General features: G+C 47.9%; 2 protein-coding genes across 6 annotated transcripts in view; one reads left to right on the forward strand and one right to left on the reverse strand.

Annotated features, from left to right (window-relative positions):
• ARHGEF3 (Rho guanine nucleotide exchange factor 3) overlaps nt 1–25,595 on the reverse strand; it is a 347,459-nt gene extending 321,864 nt beyond the window's left edge. The window contains exon 1 of one of the 5 annotated variants that reach the window (XM_015130642.3): nt 25,458–25,595. The gene's annotated coding sequence lies outside the window, so the exon portion shown is untranslated. Of the gene's footprint in view, nt 1–24,775 lie in introns of all 5 variants that reach the window. The other 4 variants (XM_077993227.1, XM_028844283.2, XM_077993228.1 and 1 more) reach the window with 4 other exon arrangements.
• On the forward strand, nt 19,632–21,688 carry SPATA12 (spermatogenesis associated 12). The gene has a single exon (XM_015130644.3). The coding sequence runs from the start codon at nt 19,961–19,963 to the stop codon at nt 20,537–20,539; it is 579 nt and encodes a 192-aa protein (XP_014986130.1). The 5' UTR covers nt 19,632–19,960; the 3' UTR covers nt 20,540–21,688.
• Nucleotides 25,596–25,729: the final 134 nt, after the last annotated feature.

A 25,729-nucleotide genomic window follows, 5' to 3' on the forward strand; every position in this document is an offset into this window, starting at 1 on the left:
ACACTATGGGCCTGTCCTAACTGCTCTAACGCTGGGTGAGTGCCTTCAAGCACCTTCCCTGCCACTTCTGAGTGGGTTAGGATGACGGCGAGGAAGCCCACGGCCTGGCATGGCTGGCTTGTGTCTAGCTCCGAACCGGCTACCATAGCCAGGGGGAGAGGAACCATGATAGGCCCAGCCAGGACCACAGCCCCCACTCCGGCTCCGGCTGGGCTCAGGAGCATGGGGGGGCTCAGGAGCACGGGGGAGCCTTTCAGAGAAGAGGGAAGGAAGCAGGGCAAGTGCCCAGCACAGATGATGCGTAATCTACAATAGCAAAAGATTGGAAGCTGCCCAGTAGTACTGAACAAAACAAGGTTAAATAAAGTTGCTCTAGCCACTCAGCAAAACACTATGTAGCTGTTTAACAAGCAGGAATATCTGGGTGTGAACAACAGGACTCGCTCTTTCTCTGTCCACACACATGCACACACACACAACAAACATACACACATGCATACATACACATATGTAATAATTCACAGGTAAGAAAAATATAGGCAAGAATTATATCATAATAGAAGAATCAAATGGTTTTTAATCTATTTACCAAACTTTTCTTTACAGGTTCAACAAATTATTGTCTGTACCAGGCAAGGTGCTGGGGACATGACAGGGAACACAATAGAAGAAAAATTCCTGCTCTCATGGAACTGACGTTCTAGTGGGGGAGGCAGATGACAAGATAAATAAGCAAAATATACCTTATATTGGATAACGATAGTGTTAGGAGAAAAAGCAATGAAGGCAGAGGGGAAGTTGGGATGTAGTGGTAACAGTTTAGATACGATGACCAGGAAAGGCTGGAGGAAATGAGGGACCAAGCTCTGCAGACATTGGAAGAGGTGCATTTTGGGCAGTGGGAATAGCAGGTGCAAAGGCCCTGAGGTGCCCACGCAGGGAACAGCATGGAGGTGATGTGGCTGAGGTGGGGTTATGAGGGGGAAGGGCAAACTAAGAGAGGAGTCAGAGAAGAAATGTGGCCAGATCACATGGGGCCTTGCAGCCACCCTAAGGGCTTTGGCTTTTGTTGCAGTGAAATGAGAGCTATTTGAGGGCTTTGAGCAGAGAAGTAGCCAACCCTTTAGAAGGTTCCCTCTGACTCTGAGTTGAGAACAAGCTGAAAGGAGGTAAGGGCAGAGGCTTGGAGGACACAGTCATTCAGGTGAGAGGGGAGAATGACCTGGAGGGTGGTAGGAGAAGGAGGGGAGCAGTGGCCACTCTCCAAGTATATTTTGAAAAAATACAGTGGGGTCTTTTGACAAGTGTGGAGAAGAGAGATACAAAAGTCAAAGACAGGCCGGGTGCGTGGCTCAAGCCTGTAATCCCAGCACTTTGGGAGGCCGAGACGGGCGGATCACGAGGTCAGGAGATCGAGACCATCCTGGCTAACACGGTGAAACCCCGTCTCTACTAAAAAATACAAAAAAATTAGCCGGGCGAGGTGGCGGGCGCCTGTAGTCCCAGCTACTTGGGAGGCTGAGGTAGGAGAATGGCGTAAACCCCGGAGGCGGAGCTTGCAGTGAGCTGAGATCCGGCCACTGCACTCCAGCCCGGGCGACAGAGCAAGACTCCGTCTCAAAAAAACAACAACAACAACAACAACAACAACATAGTGAAACTATTGGGACTTAAATTCATTTGACCCTTGCTACTTAGCAGCGATAAAATCTTGGAAAGGACTTCTCTATGCCTCAGTTTCCCCAACTAGAAAGCAGGGGTTGTAATGGTGTCTACCTCATGGAACTACTATGGAGACCCAATGAAGCAGTGTAAGCAAAGAGCCCAGCACAGTGCCATGCAAAGGTCAGTGTCCTTTCCCCCTTTATAAAAACAAACCAAAAAAGATGGGAAAGCAGAGGGTCTCTTGGAGAAGTTAAAAAGCCTGTTGGAGATTCCCCAATGAGCAAGTTTCAGAGTCAGTGTTGTATTCAATGCTGTCGATTTGGGGAGCTGGATGTAAGAGAGGAGACCTCTGTTGGAATGAAGTGAATCCAAGGCAGCTGCGTTAAAGGAACAGGAGATAGAAATCTGAAGCCTTCTGGAGTTGGGATACTGAGCAAACAGAAGGGTGAGAAGTAGGGGAAAGATACATCCAGAGATTACTAAAATACCCATGAGGAACAATTACAGACCCACCCAGAAGGCAAGACGGTACAGGCATGTGGATCTCCAGAGGCAGTAAAGCTCAGCCACAGTCACAAAGAAAGTGACCTGACTGATAGTAACCCTTGGATGAGCCTTCGTGCACTTTAGCCCTGTCCTGCTGGTCCAGACATGCGCAGGCCTTCAGAGGATCCAGGTCTTCCCTCCCACTCCATCCAGCACCACCACCACCCCGCCCTAACTCCCGACACCAAGATCTGGATCTGCTTTGCAAGATCCCTCCAGGATTCCAGACCCCAATCCTCTTGCCCAAGAGACACATGCCCACAGTACACATGAGAAATGACAATAAGGAATGAGCATTATGGAGCTCAGCCAGTCAAGTCACATGTCCACCATCAATTTCCATTCTGCGAACCTTCACTGACTGGTTGGGTGGAGGAGAATTAACTGGGGAGGCACATCTTCCAGCACAATGAGACCTCTATCACCCAATAGATTTGCACATCAAGAGCAAGACCACACCTTCTGCAAAAGCCAGCCGGAAATATGCAGGGAGATCTGGTGAAGGAGGACCCCTTCATTTGGTTATAATCATTCCTCTGTGTCCGAGGAGAGGCAGACAATGGAAATGGGCAGATGTGTCCGGAGGCATAGTCTGGCACTTCAGCTCTGCGTGCTCTCGGGGTAGGAGCAGCTGTGCCCCATGGCCCCCTATCCTTAAGGCTGGCTGGGAGAATGAGACCACAAACTAAACAAATTGGGGACACAGGCCCCCAAACTGTTAGAATTTCAGCTATGATAAACATACTTGACCTTGTGTAATTACTGGTGGCACACACAAAGACACACAAGTTCAGAACCCAGACATTTTAACTCCTGCTAATTGCAGGAGGGGAGCAGCCATTGCCACTACCCAGAAACCCCACCTGGTGACCTGGCACCAAGAAAACCAACTTCACCCAGCATGGCAGGACATGTCAGGGCCTGTGGCTGAGGACGAGGATGTCAGAGCCAGGAGGACACCCAGCGTTAAGAGCCTACAGGTGTCCTGACATGGCTGGGTAGAATCATCCAAGCAGAGAATCACGCTCTGCTCAGCTCAGACCTTCTGAAACAGACTTGCCAAGGCTGGGTCTGGGAATCTGAACTTTAAAGATCCCTCCCAGGAGCTGAGCATGGTGGCTCATGTCTGTAATCCCAGCACTTTGGGAAGCTGAGGCAGGAGGATCACTTCAGGACAGAAGTTCAAGACCAGCCTGGGCAACATAGAGCGACCCCATCTCCACAAAAACTAAAAAATTAGCCAGGTATGGTGATGCATCCCTGTAGTCTCAGCTACTCAGGAGGCTAAGGTGGGAGGACTGCTTGAACCCAGGAGTCCGAGGTTGCAGTAGGCTATGATTGTGCCACTGCACTCCAGCCTGGGCGACAGAGTGAGACCCTCACTCCAATAAATAAATAAATAAGAATAAAATATAATAAAACAAAAATCCCTCTCAGGTGACTGGGCTGCTCTCGAAACTGGAGCAGTCCAGCCTGCTGGGTTTATCTGTGGGAGATGCGAGGCCATACGGTTGTTAGTGGTTCCTTCATTCCAGGGTTGCGTATGTGTCTGGCTCTAAGAAGACACAGCTCCGGCCCTACAGGGATGCAGAATGTTCTAAGCAGCTGAGTTCACCTGGGGAATTGCTCAGAAATGCAGATGTCTAAGCTCTACTACCTAGGATTGGAGTTCCAAGGGGCTCAGAATCCAGTAGGGAAACAAAAGCAAAGCCTGAAAAGAGGAGAAATCAGAAACTATGGTGGCTGGGAAGGCAGTTCTAACAGAGAAGCCAGTTCTGGGGGTGGCTTCTTGGCACAAGAAGGGGAAGATGTGTCCCTGCCCAGCACCCACTATGTGCAGCCCCCTGACTGCTGTCAGCATCGTCCACATTCACAGGACCCTGCAAGGGCGCTGCATTAATCCCCATCTTACAGATGAGGACAGTGAGGGTCAGGGATTGACAGCAACAACTGCAGGGGCTGGGATGTGAACCCTGGCAGCCAGAGGACTTGCTCTTTCCACTCTCAGCCCCTCTCCTCTGAGGCCCAGGCTCAGAACACCCTTATCACCCAGATTTTGAATCTAGAGACCTGCAAGGTGTCCTCCACCCTTCTCTCATCTTACCCTGTAGGTTCAGTCAGCAACTAAGGCCTGACCCTTCTCCCTCCACTCCCTTCTCTCAGCCCCTGCTGTTAACACCTTCACCATTACCACCTGCAGTATTGAAAATACAAGCCCAATCGGCCAAGTCATTCCCTGGCTTAAACCTCTGCAAGGGTTTCCCACAACCCTAAAAATATAAATCTTCCTCCCAAGTTTGCCTCAAGGCCTTCCCACACATTGTTCCCTCCCCTAAATGCTGTTCCCTCTCACTCTCTATTCTCAGGACGATCAAAACTAAGTTGGGTTTCCTGCTTCCACCCTGGAAGGCCAAGGCCACAGAGCAGGGACAGCTCTATGCTGCCTATGGCTGAGTCCCAGGGCACACAGTACGGGGGTAGTGGGGAGAGAGAGAAAGAGAGAAAGAGAGAGTACTGGGGGGAGGAATTGGGGGGTCGGTTGTTGACCGACTGAGGGACACTACAGGTGGTCTGAGGTCCAAGTATAATGGTGGGGGGAAAGCCACCATGGTTAGAGGCTGGGCAGACACGCTGGGGCCAGACTGGGAAGGAAAGGCTGTGAACACCACAGAAGGGAGCAAGGATATAAGCCCCCAGGCCATGAATAGCTGTGGACAATTATGGACAACTGTAGTCAGCTGTGGAGACTCTCGAAAGCTGGGGAGTAACACGATCAACTTCACATCCATACAGTATTTATGGAGCTGTGCTCATCTGTTTGAAAGGCGATCTATCGATAACCACCAAAATTTTAAATTTGCATGTCTGTAAACCCAGCAATTCCAAGTCTACCAAGGATACTCACTGCAGCATCCTTCCCTAGTAGCAAAAGCAAGAAGCGGCCTTAATGCCCATCCAGAGAATGAATTATGGCAGACAAGTCCACAGTCCCTTTTCCAACCCTTGGTGCCGGACATATTTTGGAATTCATAATCTGTTTGCATTTGAGAAAGGTAGTATGGAGTATGTACAGGATGCTATGCCAAACCCCAGCAGGGCCAGGCACAGCACCCCAAAATCCAGTACATAAATATTTCTACAGCTGAATGTGTAACTACTTCTGTTACATACTATGAGTAATCTCCCATTAACTCAAGCCAGGTTTGGTCATTAAATGAGTTTGCATCAAACTTTTTTTATTTAAAAAAGTGTGATTTTCTGAGGCAGGCAGATCACCTGAGGTTGGGAGTTCGAGACCAGCCTGACCAACATGGAGAAACCCCGTCTCTACTAAAAACACAAAATTAGCTGGATGTGGTGGCGCACCCCTGTAAGCTACTTGCAAGGCTGAAGCAGGAGAATGGCTTGAACCCGTGAGGTGGAATTTGCGGTGAGCCAAAATTGCACCACTGTACTCCAGCCTGGGCAACAAGAGTGAAACTCCATCTCAAAAAAAAAAAAGAGTGGTTTTCTTGATTTTGTAATTACAGATAAGGGTTGGATGATGGAATAATAAAAATAATAACAGTGAACATTTACTGAGCCCTCACATGTGCAGGTACTGCTCTTGGTGCTTTCTACAAACTGGCTCACTGGCCCACCACAGGCACTGATACATTTCATTTTTCTAGTACATCTAAACACCCTTCACCAGACCAGGCACGGTGGCTCACGCCTGTAATCCCAGCATTTTGGGAGGCCGAGGCAGGTGGATCACCTGAGGTCAGGAGTTCAAGACCAGCCTGGCCGACATGGTGAAACCCCATCTCTACTAAAAATACAAAAATTAGCCAGGTGTGGTGGCAGGAGCCTGTAATCCCAGCTACTTGGGAGGCTGGGACAGGAGAATTGCTTGAACCGGGGAGGTGAGGTTGCAGTAAGCCAAGATCGCGGGACTGCACTCCAGCCTGGGTGACAGAGTAAGAGTCTGCAAAAAAAAAAAAAAAAAAAAAATACCCTTCACCATCACCACTACCACCATCTACTGAGTATCAACTGTATGCCAGGCACTCTTCTAAGTGCTTTATGGTAATTACCACACTAAAGCCACACAACAACCCAAAGTTACTATTCTCGTGTTGTCCAGATTGATCCCTAATTTATTCTTGATCATCCAATAAAGAAACAGAGGCACACCTTGCCCAAGGCCGCCAGCCAGTGTGCTGCTCGTTGTTCTTGTGCCTCTCACCCTCACATCCTGCAGTGCCTGTATATTAGCTGGTCCAATGTCATGCCTGAAAACTCACGCATTCTGGCTCCAGAGTCTACATTCTTTTCTTCTTAAGACAGAGTCTCATTCTGTCACCCAGACTGGAGTACAGTGGTGCGATCCTGGCTCACTGCAACCTCCACCTCCCCGGTTCAAGCGATTCTCCTGCCTCAGCCTCCTGAATAGCTGGGATTACAGGCAGCCACCACCACGCCCGGCTAATTTTTGTATTTTTGGTAGAGACGGCGTTTCACCAAGTTGGCCAGGGTGGTCTTGAACTCCTGACCTCAAAAGCTCAGCCCACTTCAGCCTCCCAAAGTGCTGGGATTACAGGCGTGAGCCACCCCACTCAGCCAGAGCCTACACTCTTAACCCCTACACTTTCCTCGTCTTCTCTAGATAAAGTGGCTTAAAGCTTTTAGGGAACACAGCAGGACATAAAGACATAAATAATAAAATTCACAATATGCTTGCATTTAGATCCAAAGCCACAGCCCTCGGGCTGTCCCAAGGCAGCCAGAACACAGGCCTAGAATTGAAGTGCGTCCTTCTCCTGTCAGAAGGACACCCAGCAGGAGTACCCAAGCAGAAAGCCAGAGACCATCTAGAGCACAAACCACCCCCCAGGGCACCATGGCCCATCCTGCTTGGAGATCTGCCCCAGCAGACTGACAGGGCCGCCCCAGGCCATCGAGAGAAATGGGCTTTAAATGAATGAGGAGCAGCCCAGGGTGTGGGTGCAGGTGATGTGCCCGGGCAAACAGAAGCAGATTTGCCCTCCTCATTGGGTCCCCTCCACCCTATCCACCACCACCATTTAATCCCTGGCTTCATGCAAAGCTGCCTGCCAGGCAGGTTCCCATATGGGGAAATCCAAGGAGTGCAAATTCTGGAAGCACCAGGTAAATGCACCCCTTCCTTAAATAGCACCAGAATTAAGAAAGGCCACCCTCCCTCTCAAGCACCTCCTCTCTTCAGGATAAGGATCGTGCCAGGGACGGCTGATGGTTAGCGATGCTCACTGCCAAAGGATACATGGGTAGGAGAGGGCAGGGAGGAACACACAGGAGCAATCACCGCGGCCCACACCTGGGGCAGGGAGGAGCTCCATGGCAGGAAAATCACCCACCTCTTCCCAGCCCTCCACCTCGCCTTCCCCTCCAGCCTGCCCTGCCTCTGGCTTTCTTTCATGTCCCCACCCTTCTTCCAAAGGCTCTAGAAAGTTTCCATGTGTTCTTTTTTTCCCCAATATACACACTAACAAAGTAGTTTGCAACATCCATAAAGCGCATCAATCTTAAGTGTACAACTCAATAACATTTTTAGATAGGTATACCCCAATGTGATCAGCAACCAAATCAAAACATGTAAAACAGTTCCTGTCTCCCAGAAAGAAGGCTTCCTTATGTTCCTTCCCAGGTAATTGCCTACCCAAAGGTAACTACTATCTTGACTTCTGCATCTGAAATGTACATAAATGGAATCACACAGTATGGACTGTCCCTGGCTTCTTCCACTCATCACGGTGTTAGGAGTTTTATCCACATTGTGGCATGCAGCAGTGGTTCTCATTGTACGGATATACCAAATCTACTTATCCATATGGCTACTGATGGGCATTTGAATTGTTTCCACTTTTTGGTAATTATGGATAAAGCGGCTATGAACATTTGTGCACAAGTCTTTTGGTGCTCAGATGCATTCACTTCTCTTGGGTATATATCTAAGAGTGGAATTGCTGCAGCATAGGTAGGCATCTGTTAAGTTTGGGTAGATGTTATCAAAACGATTTTCCAAAATGGTCGTGCCAATTCATACTCCCACTAGCAGTGTCTGTGAGTTCCAGTTGCACCATATCTTCACCAACACTTTGAGTCTTTCTAATTTTAGTCATTCTGGTGGATATATAGTAGTATCTTCTTGTACTTAAATTTTCATTTCTCTGGTGACTCCTGAGGTTAAGCATCTTTCCAAATGTTTCTGTGGTAATTTGGATATTCATTTTGATGATATGCTTGCTCAAGTCTTTTATCCTTTTAAACTTGGGTTGTCAGGTGTGTACAGTGGCTCACACCTGTAATCCCAGCATTCTGGGAGGCCAAGGTGGGCAGATCGCTTGAGCCCAGGAGTTCAAGACCAGCCTGGCCAACATGGTGAAAGCCCGTCTCTACTAAAAATACAAAAATTAGCCAGGCATGGTGGCGTGTGCCTGTAATCCCAGCGACTCGGGAGGCTGAGGCAGGAGAATCCTTGAACCAGGGAGTCAGGGTTTGCAGTGAGCTGAGATCGCACCACGGCACTACTGCACTCCAGCCTGGTGACAGAGTGAGACTCCGTCTCAAAAAAAAAAAAAAAAAAATGTTGAGATGGAGTCTTACTCTGGCACCCAGGCTGGAGTGCAGTGGTGTGATCTTGCCTCACTTCAACCTCCACCCCACCGTGCTGGGCTCAAGCAATCCTCCCACCTCAGCCTCCCGAGTCGCTGGGACCACAGGCATGCACCACCATGCGTGACTTTTTTTTTTTTTTTTTTGTATTTTTTGTAGAGATAGGGTTTCGCCATGCTGCCCAGGCTGAGCGTAAGGCTGCCCAGGCTGCCCAGAATGGCGTAAACCCCGGAGGCGGAGCTTGCAGTGAGCTGAGATCCGGCCACTGCACTCCAGCCCGGGCGACAGAGCAAGACTCCGTCTCAAAAAAAAAAAAAAAAAAAAAGTCAAAAACGATGCCCCAGCCTTCGGACCTGAGCAACCAGGAGGTTGGGGTGCTCCTTAACAGAGATGTGGGAAGAGGATCAGGAGAGTGGGGCATCCTGGAAGCCAGGTGAGGCAAGGCTTCGAGGAAGAGAAGGTGACCAACTCCATGAAACACTGCTGGTAGCCAGGAAGGATGGCAACAGAGAACAGGCCATTGGGATGAGCAACCAGGCACTCATCGGAGACCTCGGAAGAGATGTCTGGGGAGAGGGGAGTGGAAGCCAAGCCTGCCTGAAATGAGGGGCTCAAAAGAGAATGGGATAGCAGCATTATTCACAATAGCCAAAAGGTGGAAGCAACTCTGTATTCACGACAGACGAATGGTTGAACAAAATGTGGCAAATGCATAGAATTGAATAATATTCTGCCTTAAAAAGGAGGGAAAGTCCATGCCAGCTGTGCTGGCTCACGCCTGTAATCCCAGCACTTTGGGAGGCCCAGGCAGGGGGATTGCCTGAGCTCAGGGGCTCGAGACCATCCTGGGCAATGTGGCAAAACCCTGTCTCTACCAAAAATATAAAAAATTAATCGGGCATAGTGGTGCATGCCTGTGGTCCCAGCTACCCGGGAAGCTGAGGTCAGAGGATTGCTTGAGCCTGGGGGGTAGAGGTTGCAGTGAGCTGAGATTGTGCCACTGCAGCAATCAGTGACAGTGAAGCCCCATCTCAAAAAACAAAACAGAAAACCAAAAGCCAAGATGGAAATTATTTCTTTTTTCTTTTTTTTTTTTTTCTTTTTTTGGAGACAGGGTTTCCTTCTGTTATCCAGGCTGGGGTGCAGGGGCAAGATCACGGCTCACTGCAGCCTCAACTTCCCTGGCTCAAGCGATCCTCTCACCTCAGCCCCCAAGTAGCTGAGATTACAGGTGCATGCCACCACACCCAGCAAATTGTTGTATTTTTTTGTAGACAGGGTATCACCATGTTGCCAAGGCTGGTTTTGAACCCCTGGGCTCACCGCCCGCCTCCTCGGTGCTGGGATTACAGGCATGAGCCACCATGCCCAGCCCAAAGGAAGGAAATTCTGACACATGTTACAACATGGGTGAACCTTGAGCACATTTTGCCGAGTGAGATAAGCCAATCACAAAAGGACAAATATGGCATGATTCCACTTATATGAGGTATCTGGAGCAGTCAAATTCAGAGACAGAAAGTAGAATGCTGGTCGCCAGGGGCTGGGGGCAGGAGGGAATGGGGGTTACTGTTTAATGGATACAGCGTTTCAGTGTCACAAGATGAAAAACTCTGCAGATTGGTTGCACAACAATATCACTATACACAACACTACTGACCTGAACACTTAAAAATAGTCAACACAGTAAATTTTACGTTACGTGTGTTTTATCACAATTTTTTTAAGACAATGGAAGGCCAAAAATTAGTCAGCAAGTCCAGACAATTCTTTCAAAAAGTTTTGCTCTAAACTGAAGAGAAATGGGTGTACAACTGTAGGGAGAAGTAGGGTGGAGAGAGGGTTCTATTGTTTTTAAGTTGGGAGAAATAACTGCGTGTTTATTTGCTGATGGGACTGATCCAGTAGGCCATGCTCTTAAATGTTGAAATTACTTGCAAAAGGCCAGGCGCAGTGGCTCACGCCTGTAATCCCAGCACTTCGGGAGGCCGAGATGGGCAGATCACTCGAAGTCAGGAGTTCGAGACCAGCCTGGCCAACATGGTGAAGCCCCATTTCTATGAAAAATACAAAAATTAGCCGGGTGTGATGGTGCACACCTGTAGTCCCAGCTACTAGGGAGGATGAGGCAGGAGAATCACTTGAGCCTGGGAGGCAGAGGTTGCAGTGAGTCGAGATTGTGCCACCGCACTCCAGCCTGGGTAACAGAGTGAGACTCCATTTCAAAACAAAAAAAAAAAATTACTTGCAAAAGAAAAACTGTATTTTAGGATGATGAATATTCTGGAACTAGTGGCAATATTTGCACTACCTTATGCATGTGCTAAAAAACAGATTGGGTACTTCAAAAGGGTCAATTTTGTGGTATGTTAATTATACCTCAATAAAAATAAAATAAAACAAAAGCGATAATAAATATTTAATGTCTTCTGAATACCATGTTCTCATACAGGCTGAGTTCCCACCCAGGCAGCCCCAGACACCAATAGTTTCTGTGGCCAGTGACCCACTACAGCTACGTGGTAGCCTGCGGAACAGGTGAGGCAAGGTCAGCCTCATTATGGCTGAGTCACAAATGCTGCATTAGCACACACAACCCCCTACAGCTAGGTCTACGGAGCATGTACCAATTTGCTGCAGATAGATGGCACCTTTTACTTAGTTAGGCCCATGAACTCTCAGATCTTCAGTCTTAAAAGGAAATCTAAGAACTGGGCACGGTAGCTCACACCTGTAATCCCAGCTACTCAGGAGGCTGAGGCAGGAGGATCACTTAAGACCAGGAGGGCAACATACTGAGACTCTGTCTCAAAAAAAAAAGCAAAAACCCTAAAATGTAAGAAAAAAATCATTTCAATCAGAACAAGAAACTCTGCACTTCCACTGCCAATCTGCCAACCCATCTGGTCCACCTGTAATTGCAAGACAACAAGGGAGGGACTTATTTTGCAGTCAATCAAAGGGGACGGAGTTCTTTCCGAAATGTTCTCCTATCTGTACCAACAGCACACTTCCACTTCCAACCATTGCCTTTTTCCTTTCTTTTTTTCCTGAAACGGAGTCTCACTCTGTCACCCAGGTACAGTGGCACGATCTTGGCTCACCACGACCTCCGCCTCCCAGGTTCAAGCGATTCGCCTGCCTCAGCCTCCCAGTAGCTGGGATTGCAGGCACCCGCCACCATGCCTGGCTAATTTTTTGTATTTTTAGTAGAGACAGGGTTTCACCATGTTGGCCAGGCTGGTCTCGAACTCCTGACCTCAAGTGATCCGCCCACCTCGGCCTCCCAAAGTGCTGGGACTACAGGCATGAGCCACCACGCCTAGCCTTTTGCCTTTTTCCTTTCTTCTGAACAACCTCAAACAGTATCTTACCCACTGTGATAATTAATTTTACGTGTCAACTTGGCTAGACCATGGTAACCAGCTATTTGGTCAAACATTCTAGACATTTCTGTGAAGGTATTTTTTAGATGAGATTAACATTTAAATCAGTGGACTTAGAGTAAAGCAGATTATTCTCCATGATGTGGTGGGCTTTAGCCAATCAGCTATGAGCCTTAGTAGAAAAAGACTGACCTCCCAGAGCAGGAAGAATTCTGCCCAGACTGCCTTTGGGCTCACTGCAACTCTTCCCTGGGTCTCCGGCCTGCCAGCCTACCTTACCGATTTTGGACTCACTCGGCCTCCACAATCATATGAGTCAATTCCTAAAAATCAGCCTCTCAATAGATAGATGAGCGATTGATTGACATATATCCTGTTGGTTCTGTTTCTCTCCAAACCCTAATACACACCCAAAATAAGTGATTTTCCAATAGAAATGGTCTGTAAGGACCTGTACTTGCATGAAATTTCAAGTCACCAGAGAGATGAATAATTTTTTTTTTTTTTTTTTTTTTTTTTTTTTGAGACGGAGTCTCACGCTGTTGCCCAGGCTGGAGTGCAGTGGCGCCATCTCGGCTCACTGCAAGCTCCGCCTCCCGGGTTCCCGCCATTCTCCTGCCTCAGCCTCCTGAGTAGCTGGGACTACCGGCGCCCGCCACCGCGCCCGTCTAATTTTTTGTATTTTTAGTAGAGACGGGGTTTCACTGTGGTCTCGATCTCCTGACCTTGTGATCCGCCCGCCTCGGCCTCCCAAAGTGCTGGGATTACAGGCTTGAGCCACCGCGCCCGGCCTGAATAAAAATATTTTTTAAAAAAACCACAAAATATGGCAACCCAGACAGAATAACATTTGTTGGCCAGGCACAGTGGCTCATGCCTGTAATCCCAGCACTTTGAGAAGCCAAGGCAGGAGGATCACGAGGTCAGGAGATGGAGACCATCCTGGCTAACACAGTGAAATCCCATCTCTACTAAAAATACAGATACAAAATTAGCCGGGCGTGGTGGCGGGTGCCTGTAGTCCCAACTACTCGGGAGGCTGAGGCGGGAGAATGGCGTGAACCAGGGAGGCAGAGCTTACAGTGAGCCAAGATCGTGCCACTGCACTCCAGCCTGGGCGACAGCGAGACTCCATCTCAAAATAATAATAATAATAATAATATTTGTTTATATATTGATCAAAGCCATCATAGGAGATATATTTGTTTCCAAATGCAACTTTAGTGTGGGTGTGGTGGCTTACACCTGTAATCCCAGCACACTGGAAGGCTGAGGCCAGAGAATTACTTGAGCCCAGGAGTTTGAGACCAGCCTGGGTAATACAGTGAGACCCAGTCTCTACAAAAAATTTTAAAAATTAGCCAGTGTAAAGCCAGGTGCGGTGGCTCATGCCTGTAATCCCAGCACTTTGGGAGGCCAAGGTGGGTGGATCACGAGGTCAGGAGATCAAGACCATCCTGGTTAACATGGCAAAACCCCATCTCTACTTTAAAAAAACACAAAAAAATTAGTCGGGCACAGTGGCAGGCTCCTGTGGTCCCAGTTACTCGGGAGGCTGAGGCAGGAGAATGGCGTGAACCTGGGAGGCAGAGCTTGCAGTGAGCTGAGATCCGGCCATTGCACTCAAGCCTGGGCAGCAGAGCAAGACTCCGTCTCAAAAAAAAAAAAAAAAGCAAACAAACAAACAAAATTAGCAGGTGTGGTGGCATGCACCTGTAGTCCCAGTTACTCTGGAGGCCAAGGCAAGAGGATCACTTGAGCCCAGAGGACACTAGACATGCATAGGGCAACTATTGTTTCACCAAATAATTCAGATATGTGTGTGTGTGCGCGTGCGTGCACGCGCGCACACACACACACACACACACACACACACACAACCGGGTCACCAGGTTGCAGTCTACTTTTTACAATAGGTCACAGTCAAAAACAAGGGAGAAGCCACCATACTCCACCACATAATAAATACTTAATAAAATTTGGTAGCATCATCATTCTTAGCTCACTCTAAAAGGTAATACTTTCATGTTCTTCATTAGCATTTATTATCACAATAAAATAGAGCTTCTAACACATTTATCAGTGCTGCCACTCACTTACTGCAGTGCTGTTTAAGAATCACTGCACCTCCCTAAATAAACTTGCCAACTCTCTCTCCTCAAAAGGACTCAGGCGGTCATTTAAATAATTTCTGACTCACAATGCTGGCCAAGGATTAGCGAGGCCCTGCCCAGCCCAGAACACATGAAATGTGAGTGATTTGTTAAGAAAACCATTTGAGTTTGCAAGACTGCACAGGGCTTTTATAAAACTAAAGCCATGCTGGAGAGAAACAGTCCTCCCCACCCCCTTGGGAGATGTATCATACAGAAAGGTCACACAAGGTCAGCCAAGCTGCATGCACCTTCTGAGACTGGGCAGGAACTGAAGCGCCAAACCTCAAGTGTGTAACGTGCTTCCTTGTTTTGGGGTTAGGTTATATCATTGTGTTTTTCCCCTAACTTTCCATGTGCACACACACGCACACACCCCCATCACTAAAGGATGGAAACAAAATCCCTATGAACTGCCGGTTCCAACAACTTAAGTAAAGGGAATCTGCTAAGGCAAAAGATCTGATTTTTTTTTTTTTTTTTTTTTTTTTTTCCTGAGACCGAGTCTCGCTCTATCACCCAGGCTGGAGTGCTGTGACACGATCTTGGCTGACTGTAACCTCTGCCTCCCGGGTTCAGGCAATTCTCTGCCTCAGCCTCTCTAGTAGCTGAGATTACAGGCACCCGCCACCACGCCCAGCTAATTTTTGTATTTTTAGTTGAGATGGGGTTTCACCGTCTTGGCCAGGTTGGTCTTGAACTCCTGACCTTGTGATCCACTCGCCTCAGCCTCCCAAAGTGCTGGGATTACAGGCATCAGCCACCATGCCCAGCCTAGATCTGAGATTTTGAAGACCTCAAAACATTTTCCATTGCATATAACTTTCTCTCCTCCCAGAAACAAACTAAAAACTCAGTCCAAATTAATGCTTTTTTAAAAATTGCCTCTTTGAAACAACTGTAATAAATAACTCTAATCTCTGTCTCTCAAACACACACACACACACACACACACAAGTATTGTTTTTTAAAATGAGAGCTCCTCCCCCCAGCTGAGTTGAGGTATGAATGGATTTGAAGTTTCAAATGTAGTTTCCCACGTGTTCTTTAAGTTTGGAAAACAAGATTCCAAATGGGAAAACAAGATTCCAAGTGATACAAATGTAAATGCTGCATTCTTTATTTCTTCTTTCTTGAAAATAAAATCATGTATTTGTGCTGTGCCAAAGCATTACATCTGGAACACATAAGTACATGCTGGGGTATAAACTAAGCTTGTTTTTTTCTTTTGAGACAGTCTTGCTCTGTCGCCAAGCTGGAGTGCATTAGTGTGAGCACGGCTCATTGCAGCCTCAAACGACTGGGCTCAAGCTATCCTCCCACCTTAGCCTCCCAAGTATGTGGGACTACAGACGTGTGCCGCAACACCCAACTAATTTTTAAATTTTTTTATAGAAATAGAGTCTCGCTTTGGGGCCCAGGCTGGTCTCAAACTCCTGGCCTGAGGCAATGCTCCCACTTCAACCTCCCAATGTTCTGGGATTACAGGCATGAGCCACTGCGTCTAGCCTAAACTAAACTTTTAATATGTGATATTACTCCCTTTTTATTTTTATTCCATTCTTCAATCTATGATGGGAGTGAATTGGTGGGAAGGGGCCAAGATTGTTTTAGTAGCAGAACTCTTTCCTCAAATGAAATCATACCCCTTTGCCCAACAGATAAAACAATATAAAATGGAGCCTGGCTTCAATTCTCCTACCACCACCTGGTGCCTCCAGGGCTGTGGGGTCTCCCAGTTCTCACCACACTTCTCAAGGCATGAAGCAAGGGGTCATGGGAGTATCTTAGAGATCTCCATCCCATCCTTAGCATGAAGGAAAGCCAGATCTGTCATATCTGTGACCAGGTGCCAGATGCACTCCCATTTCACAAATTCAGGAGTTAAGTGTCTTATCCAAACCTTAAATTAGACACTATAGTATACTGTGTTACTTTCTTCAAAAAGGAAAAGAGACATTATGTCCCTGGAGTTTTGTCAGTGCAGTTTGATGTCTGTGCAATTTGCCTACTCAGCAGACTCAATGACTAGGGAAGCTGAGTGAGCAGTGCCACCAGCAAAAAGGAATTCAGGTTCCACACTTAATATTGTTAAGATGGCAAAACTCCCCAAGTGATCTACAGAGTCAATGCAACCCCTATCAAAATCTCAGGTCCCTTTTTGCAGAAACTAACAAGCTGATCCTAAAATTCATAGGGAGATCCAGAATGGCCAAAATAATCTAGAAAAAGCAGGACAGGCTGGGCACAGTGGCTCACACCTACAATCCCAGCACTTTGGCAGGCCAAGGTGGGAGGATTACTTGAGCCCAGGAGTTTGACACCAGCCTGGGTAACATAGCCAGACCCAGTCTCTACAAAAAATAAATAAATAAAAATTAAGAATTAGCTGGGTGTGGTTGCACACATCTGTAGTCTCAGCTACTTGGGAGGTTGAGGTGGGAGGATTGCTTGAGCCCAGGAGGTCAAGGCCACAGTGAGCAGTGATTGTACCACTGCACTTCAGCCTGGGTGACAGAGCAAGACTCTGTCTCACAAAAAAAGAAAAAAAGAAAAAAGAAAAAGAAGGACAAAGTTGGAGGACTCATAATTCCTGATTTCAAAACTTACTACAAAGCTATAGTAGCCAAGACAGTATAGACAGCAATACTGGCATAAGGATAGACATATAGATGAATGGACTATAATTGAGAATGCAGAAATAAATGCTTACATTTATAATAAACTGATTTTTGACAAGAGTATCAAAACAATTTAATGGGGGCCGGGCGCGGTGGCTCACGCCTGTAATCCCAGCACTTCGGGAGGCCGAGGTGGGCGGATCACAAGGTCAGGAGATCGAGACCACGGTGAAACCCCGTCTCTACTAAAAATACAAAAAATTAGCCGGGCGCGGTGGCGGGCGCCTGTAGTCCCAGCTACTCAGGAGGCTGAGGCAGGAGAATGGCGTAAACCCAGGAGGCGGAGCTTGCAGTGAGCCGAGATCGCGCCACTGCACTCCAGCCTGGGCAACAGAGCGAGACTCCGTCTCAAAAAAAAAAAAAAAACAATTTAATGGGGAAGAAGAGTCTTTTCAACACATGGTTCTGGGACAACAGGATTTCCATATGCAAAAAATGAAGCTAGGCCCCTACCTCACACCATATACAAACACCAATTCAAAACCGATCAAAGTTCTAAATCTAAGAGCTAAAACTATAAAACTCTTATAAGAATATATAGGCATATGGCCAGTTGCAGTGGCTCATGCTTGTAATCCCAGCACTTTGGGAGGTCAAGGCAGGCAGATCACGAGGTCAAGCATTTGAGACCAACCTGACCAACATGGTGAAACCCTGCCTCTACTAAAAATACAAAAATCTGCCGGGTGTGATGGTACACACCTGTAGTCCCAGCGACTCAAGAGGCTGAGGCAGGAGAATCATTTGAAACTGGAAGGTGGAGGTTGCAGTGAGCTGAGATCATGCCACTGTACTCCAGCCTGGGTGAAAGAGCAAAACTCCATCTCAAAAAAAAAAAAAAAAAAAAAAAGAATATATAGGCATAAGTCTTCATGACCTTGCATTAGGCAAAGGTTTCTTAGGTATGATACCAAAAGCATAGGCAACCCAAGAAAAATAGATAAATTGAACTTCACCAAAATTAAAACCTGGCACGTCAAAGAACACCATCAAGAAAGTGAAAAAATAACCCACAGAATGGTCAAAAAGTATTTTAAAATCATAGCTGATAAGGAACCGAATTCAGAATACACAAAGAACACTTACAACTCAATAATAAAGAGACATATAATCCAATTTTAAAATGGATAAAAGACCAAATATACATTTCTCCAAAGAAGATACACAAATGGCCAATAAGCACATGAAAGAATGCACAACATCATTAGCCATCAGGGAAATGCAAATCAAAGTCACAATGAGATGCCACTTCATACCCACTTAGGATGGCAATAATCAAAAGATGGATAATAACAAGTGTTGATGAGGATGTGGAGAAACTGGAAACCTCATGCACTGCTGATGGGATTGTAAAACGGTGCAGCCACTTTGGAAACAGTTTGGCAGTTCCTCAAAATGTTACAGTTACCATATACCCAGCAATTCCACTGCTAGATATATATTCAAGAAAAATAAAACCATATGTCCATAGAAGTTTGTATATTCTTCCCTAGGGAAGGGAAGAGCCAGGGCAGGTAAAAGAGAAGAGAAATGCAAATGGACAAAGAAAACACTCTTGGACATAATTAAATGGGAAAACATTAGTTGTTAGCACTGTCCCGGCCAAATAAAGAATTTAAAAAAAAAAAAAAAATAGGCCAGGTACAGTGGCTCATGTCTCTAATCCCAGCACTTCAGGAGGCCAAGGCGGGAGAATTGCTTGAGCTCAGGGGTTCAAGACCAGCCTGGGCAACATGGCAAAACCCTGTCTCTACTAAAAATACAAAAAATTCGCCAGGTGTGATGGCACATGCCTGTAGTCCCAGCTACTAGGGAGGCTGAGGCACGAGAATCACTTGAACCCGGGAGGCAGAGGATGCAGTGAGCTGAGATGCCACCCTGGGCAACAGAGCAAAACTCTGTCTTAAAAATAATAGTAATAATAAAAATAAATAAAAACAGGCCAGGCATGGTGGCTCACTCCTGTAATCCCAGCACTTTGGGAGGCCAAAGTGGGTGGACCACGAGGTCAGGAGTTCAAGACCAGCCTGGCCAAGATGGTGAAACCCCATCTCTACTAAAAAGTACAAGAATTAGCCAGGCACAGTGACAGGTGCCTATAATCCCAGCTACTCAGGAGGCTGAAGCAGAAGAATCACTTGAACCTGGGTAGCAGAGGTTGCAGTGAGCCAAGGTCATGCCAGTGCACTCCAGCCAGGGTGACAGAGTGAGACTCCGTCTCTAAATAAATAAATAAATAAATAAATAAGTAAATAAATACAAAGAAACAAAATCCATTGGTAAGTAATACATACAAAATGAGCCCATTGTGTTGGTTTTCAAAGATACTCACAGGCACCCATGCTTGTGTGAGTAAACAAAAGCAAGAGAAATCTATGCCCAGTTGATCACAAATATACTCTCTGGAAGCAAGCCTGGGATGGGGAAGGCAGAATTTGATTTTTTACTTCTTTTTTTAATCTCAGCATATTATACCTATAATTACTTTTAACTCTACAACTTCTGATATGTTTACATTTGTGTTCAATAAGAATATAATCAGGATTTCTTATTTATGTTTCTAGCCAAAAGGGAAGGAAAGAGAGAGAAAGCCACTGGAGTTGGGTAGCGTGGGAAGCTGTGAAAGTGGACAAGCATAAAGAGCTTCCAAGGAGTAGAAACAGCAGGAGCAAAGATGTGAACATGGGAAAACCTCCACAGTATCTGGGTGACTGTGGAGTTTGGCTCTGTTTGAGCACCCGGGGATGACTGCTGGTGGTGTGTGGCTGAAGGTGAATGGGAACAGTGCATTCAGCAAGCAGGCTGCAAGAGTGCTGCATGCCCCTTAGGAATTGGCTCCGGCCAAGTGCCCTGGCCTCCTTTCCTGGAGCATTTTGGTTTTGACTTGGGCCCCATGTCCAGTTCTGCCCTGACTTGTGGGTCCACCTTGGAAAAGTCAGGAGACACCTGGGAAATGAAGGCACTAGACTCTTCCAGACTCGTTCCATGGCCACCCAGAGGCCTTGGGTCATCTACCCAACATCCCAAAAAACCCAACTGTGCACTGGCCTCATGCCAGGGGCCAGATGTTCTGCCAGGAGCAGCCTCTGCCCTCCCAGAGCTGACATTTCAGGGAGATGTGCGCCAAAGCGAGACCTGTCAGAGATATTTACAAACAGCCATCTCTCTTGACATCGCTGCACCCCAAATAAATCTTCTGGGAAGACCCTCTTCACCTCCAGCTCTCCTGATACAGCAAGACAGTTGTGAACAAGTTATTTATAACTCTATACCTCAATTTCCTGGTATGGAAGATGGGGATAATGAGAGGACCTGTGCCACAGGATGGTTGTGGAGACTGTATGAGGATATAGGTGCTGAGCCCAGTGGCACAGGGTACAGCCGTTCAAACCAACTGACATTTATTGAGGGCTGCTTTGTCAGGTCCCTCTCTACAGTATACTCCAACACACACAAACACACACAGCTGTAATCAGTGAGAATCCTGCAACATCTGAGAGTCTGGCAGCTTTTGTCTGGGCCTTTGCACATGCTATGCCCTCCCTTCCATCCCCCACCGGGGGTGACTCATAGCCATCCCTTTCTGCATCTCGTCAGATATCACTTTTTCCAAGAAGCCTCCCTGTCGCACCATTTCCCCAATATCACAGATGAAGGAAAAAAGACTCAGAAAGGTTAAGTTACTGGCACAAGGTCACACAATCCAGATCTCATACTCTTAGCCCCCTAGGAACCTTACACTGTATTAAATGACATCAATTGATCAATTAATGGAAAGAGTGGGACGCATGCATCTCCTGATCCCCGATCCTATACATTTTCATCTCTTTGTTGTTTCTATCAAAGCCTGCTAAGTAACTACTTTTCCTCTAGGTGAGTGCCACTAGGTGATGAGGTGAGGTAATCAAATGACACAAAAGAGGAAGGAGTCCACCACCAGGGTAGGTGCAGTGGAGCAAGTCTTACAATGTGCAGGATTATAACTCCAGCAATGACCCCTAGGCTCATGCTCATTCCCCAGGTGGCAGTTTCAGAACACATTGCTCAGGTCTCACCCTGTAAAGGTAGGTACCAACCTTCTAGTAAGCCATCAGAACACACAATGCCAAGATCTTACTCCAGCCACCTGCCAGGACCTGGGGGGCAGGAGGAGAGTTCTCCCTACATTGTCTCATTTTCCCTCCCCTTCTGCAGTGAGATAGACCATGTCCAGTGCTCAAGAGTTGACTGGCCACACTGGGGAGTTTGACCACAACCTTGGGCTCCATATGCATGGAATGAGGTTGCCTGCAATTGTCCATGAGGCTGCTCCCTCATTTGTCTGGGTTTATGCTCCAGTGCTATCTCCTCAGAGACCTTCTCTGACCAAAGCCAGCTCTGCCTCCATCCCATCACTCTGGATCTCCTTCCCCAGCTTCATCTCCATTACACTGGCCACTCTCCCTCACATCTTATTGCTGATCTAGTTGTCTGCTGTCCATCTCCACCACTGGGATGTAAACTCCACAAGGGAGGAATGCTGTCAGTTTCCTTGACTGCTGTGTGGTCAGTACCAGGGCAATGCCTGGCACAGAGTAGCCCTCTCTCCCTAAATGTTTTTGAATAAATGAAAAAAATGAGCTAAGTGGCTAAGATAGGTGTAAATATGACCTCAATTAGGAACAGTCTTGCCAGTCCTCTTTTTCTTTTTTTAAGAAAAAAAAATGGGCCCAGCACAGTGACTCATGCCTGTAATCCCAGCACTTTGGGAGGCCAAGGCAGGTGATCACTTGAGCCCAGGTGTTCGAGACCAACCTGGGCAACATGGTGAAATCCCATCTCTACAAAAACTACAAAAATTAGCTAGGCGTGGTGGTGCATGCCCATAGTCCCAGTTACTCGGGAGGCTGAGGTGGAAGGATCGCTTGAGCCTGAGAGGCAGATGTTGCAGTGAGTCAAGATCACGCCACTGCATGCCAGCCTGGGCTCTTAAGAAAGCAAGACCCTATCTCTAAAAAAGAAAAAAGAAAAAGAAATGTGTACCCATTTTCATAACTGAATAAACAATTTTCATCAAAGTAAAAAAGAAAGCAAAGCTTGTCACCAAACCTCTTCACAGCAGACCTCACTCCACCCATTATGCTAGTAATATCCCATGAAGAAACTGACTCAATAAATTAGAATTATATATTAAAAATCTCATTTTAACTTGAGTTTCAACTTGTGAAAGTGAAGTGATATGAATTAAAGAATATTTGTACAAACCATTAAGAAAATGGGTCCAAGGATTAATTTTCTTTTAAATATAGCTAGGGTCACATTAATAAATTAAGGAATGATACAGAAAAATCCAGGAAAAGAACAAAAGAGAGAGAAAGCCCCTACCCACCCCTACCTCCAACCCAGTGCAGTTCAGGAGCCTGAACAATACAGAACTTGGCCTTGAAGGGTTACTAAACTATGGCAATGGCCTTTCTGCTTCATGCTTCTTTGCCTCAGACCCCCTCTGGTGACACATGACTGGGCAGCATACTAAGTTCTGGTCAGGAGCTCAGGGACCTTAGTTATGGCAGAGAACTTTAGAGATGGATATTGATGGATGCAGGATGGTCAGGACACGAAGCAGACCAGAGGGACTAGAACGGTAGCATGCAGGAGGCCACAGCTCGTCCTCATCACAGTGGTACAGGGACTGCATCTGGTTCTCTGTTCCCTCTCCTTCAATAGTTCTCTGTTCCCTCTCCTCCAATGGAACAGGCTATTGCAGGAGGCGACAAGTTCCCTGTGCCTAGAGGATTCAAGCTTAGGTTAAACAGTAACTAGGAAGAGATGTTGCAGAGGTGATTTAATCTGGAGGTGAAAGTATGCCACATTCATGGTCACTTTCAACCCTGAGCTCCCGACCAGCAACTAGTTCCTTTGCATTTCACTACTCTCCAAACTCGCCTCACTTCAGTCAATGGGTGTTCATTCACTCAGGACAGTTATTGTGCACCAGCTATATGCCATGGGCCAGGAGTCAGTAGTGAACAGGACAACACACCTCTGCCCTCTTGAATCCTATGTTCTCCTGGGTGGATGCACACAATAAACCCATAAATCAATGCATGAATAAGATCATCCCAGGCAAGCTCTATGAATAAAATACAAGAAAGAATGTGATAGAAACTAATGGGGGAGGGGCTGCTTTGGATAGAGTAGTCAGAAGAACCATCTGTACAGGGGAGACATCTGGGCAAAAGGGCAAGAAAGAGCCCAGCATGGAAGAAGTGATGGAAAAGCATGCTAGGTTGAGGGAACAGCAAGTGCAAAGGCCCTCAGAAGTCTTCTGAAAACTTGAACTCAAACGTTCATGAATTGCATCCCAGCCTAAAGGTCTCACCACAGGCCAACAGTGCCTAATCTCACAGCCTGCGTCTCTTTCCCCTAATTGACCAAGTCAAGGCTGACCTGTATTGCCTACTGAAAAGTGCGTTCTGGGAGGGTGAACAAGGGCAGCCCCCAATTTGCAGGGAATTGAGATGTAACGGGGGCAAGAACCTTCACTTTCCTACCAGAAGTTCAGAGTCCACTTACAGGCCTCATGGAGAATACAATGTAAGGGGAAACTTCTGGAAAAATAACTGTGCCTCATGTATATTTCAGGACATTCCCTGGGGCTCCAGGTACAGTGCTCTTATCTGTGGAGTTCAGAAGACAGAAACTAAATTTCCAAGAAGATACTAAATGGGTGCAGCCCAGGAGAACTCTACAGATGGAGGGAGCAATCTGCTAGAGATGAATGAATGCGGGAGAAGAAGACAAGATCAGGTCCCCGGACCCTGAAATAGACTCCCGCACTCACAGAGACTAGACAATATCAGCCTGTCAGGGGACCCAAGGCCTAAAAGAATCAAGTGAAATCTACCCACCCTCCCCCCGCCAACAAGAGGCAAACATCCAATCGCACCCCAGAGCTTCCAAAGAAGATCCAAGACCCCACTTCCCAACAGAGTCCTTGACAAAGTTCATCTCTAATTCCACATTCTGAGATATACTTTGCACAAGGCTGGTTAGCCACAGGAAGTATTACAGCAAAGCTCAAATTTCCCAGGGCGGAAGAGAACACCATGGCTCCTGTGTAAACACCACCAGCTCCTTACCAGAAGAAGGGGAAGGAGCAACAGCCTGCAGACCCACCTCATTGAGAAGCTAGGGCTGTGTACGCGCTGTTAGATGTCAGTGATAATAATCACAAGAGCAGCTAACACAGAGGATTTATCCTGCCCCAGTCAGTATTTTAAGCACTTTATCCCTATACAAGTCTTTAAGGTTTGTACTATTTTCATCCCCACCTTACAGATGAGAAAACTGAGGCATAGGTAAGTGAAGTAACTTGCCCAGGACTACACAGCTAAGACAAAGATCCAGCGAAGCTCTCCTCCTCCACACCCCAGGGAAGAAAGTGGTTATACCTGGGTAGTGCATGAAACGCTTAAAAATAAGTTTCTACCGGTACATTCAGGTCAACTACCGTCTGGCAATTCCCACGTCCTCGCCCAGTGCGGGAAGCAAGCCTGGGACAGGCAGTAAATCCAGCAACCCGAGTCCTCTAGGAACAAGGCGCTCTGTTTCCGCAACATTCAAGCGCGTGATGGGGCCGCTGATAGTGCAAAAGCAGCTCTCCACCACCGCAAAGCCCATGGGAACCCGTTTCCACTCGGCTCAGTCGGCCTCAGAAAACGCTCACCCGTCTCTGGCTGCGAGGCACCCACGCTGACCTTAACCCCTTGGCGTCCGCCACCCTGGCGTCCTATCTCTGGATCTTCTGGCCGCTCGGTTTAAAAGATGCAGCCGCCGGGACAAGGGCCTCAGGCAGGCTGGGACGGTGCCCGCCGCCCGGAGCGCCCTGAGTCCGGCTCGCCCGCCGCGAAGTGACCCGCAGCCCTGTGAGCCGCCACCAGCAGCGCGCAACGCGACGCTGACCTGCGAGTGCCCCGCCAGGCTGGAGAAGAAAGTTGGGCGAAAGGGGCGCGTCCCAGGACAGGTGGCGCCTCCCTCCCAGGAAGTGGCTCCGGGAATTTTCGCTCAAGGGGCTACCCGGGGACCAGAGTCAGGGTCCCCAGCAGGAGCGACGACTGGTCGAGGTTGGCGGTGGCACTGCCCACTTGCACTGCGCCCAGTGCGCCCCCGTGCGCTGGGCGTACCCTAGACCAGGGAGCGCTCAGGTCCCGCCGGGGGCGCCGAGACCTGGCGGGGTAACTCGGAGGTGGGAGTGGCGGGGGTCCAGCTCCGGGACCGGGGCAAAGGAGGAACCAGCCCGGAAGAGGGTCTCACTCCGGGAGATCTAGCGGGGGTGTCCCACCAAGGGGGTGTCCAGCCGGGAAGGGTCTAGCCGGGGAGCGGGGTTCCCGGCTGCTGCCCGCACTCACCTTGGCCCCCGCGCTAGTTCGGCCTCTCCAGGCTGGAGAACTCACCGCGGAGGCGGCGGCGGATCCCCTGGGCGGGGCGGGGCCGGGGGCGGGGAGGCCGGGCCGGCCACGTGGGCGGGAGGCGGGCCGGGGACCCCCGCGGGCGCCGAAGCCGGGCGACGCAGGACTAGGACGTGGCCACGCCCGGCCACCGCTCGACACTCCAGCTCCCCATGCACGGCCTAGGTCTACGGGAAGGCTAGAAAGAGGAGAGCGGAGACCCCAGGACATCC

Source organism: Macaca mulatta, chromosome 2 (genome assembly GCF_049350105.2).
Source record: "Macaca mulatta isolate MMU2019108-1 chromosome 2, T2T-MMU8v2.0, whole genome shotgun sequence".
Classification (NCBI taxonomy): Eukaryota; Metazoa; Chordata; class Mammalia; order Primates; family Cercopithecidae; genus Macaca; species Macaca mulatta.

Excerpts from the sequence above, each read along its gene's own strand:
- SPATA12 (XM_015130644.3), top strand. The coding sequence starts at position 19,961 with ATGTCCAGTTCTGCCCTGACTTGTGGGTCCACCTTGGAAAAGTCAGGA.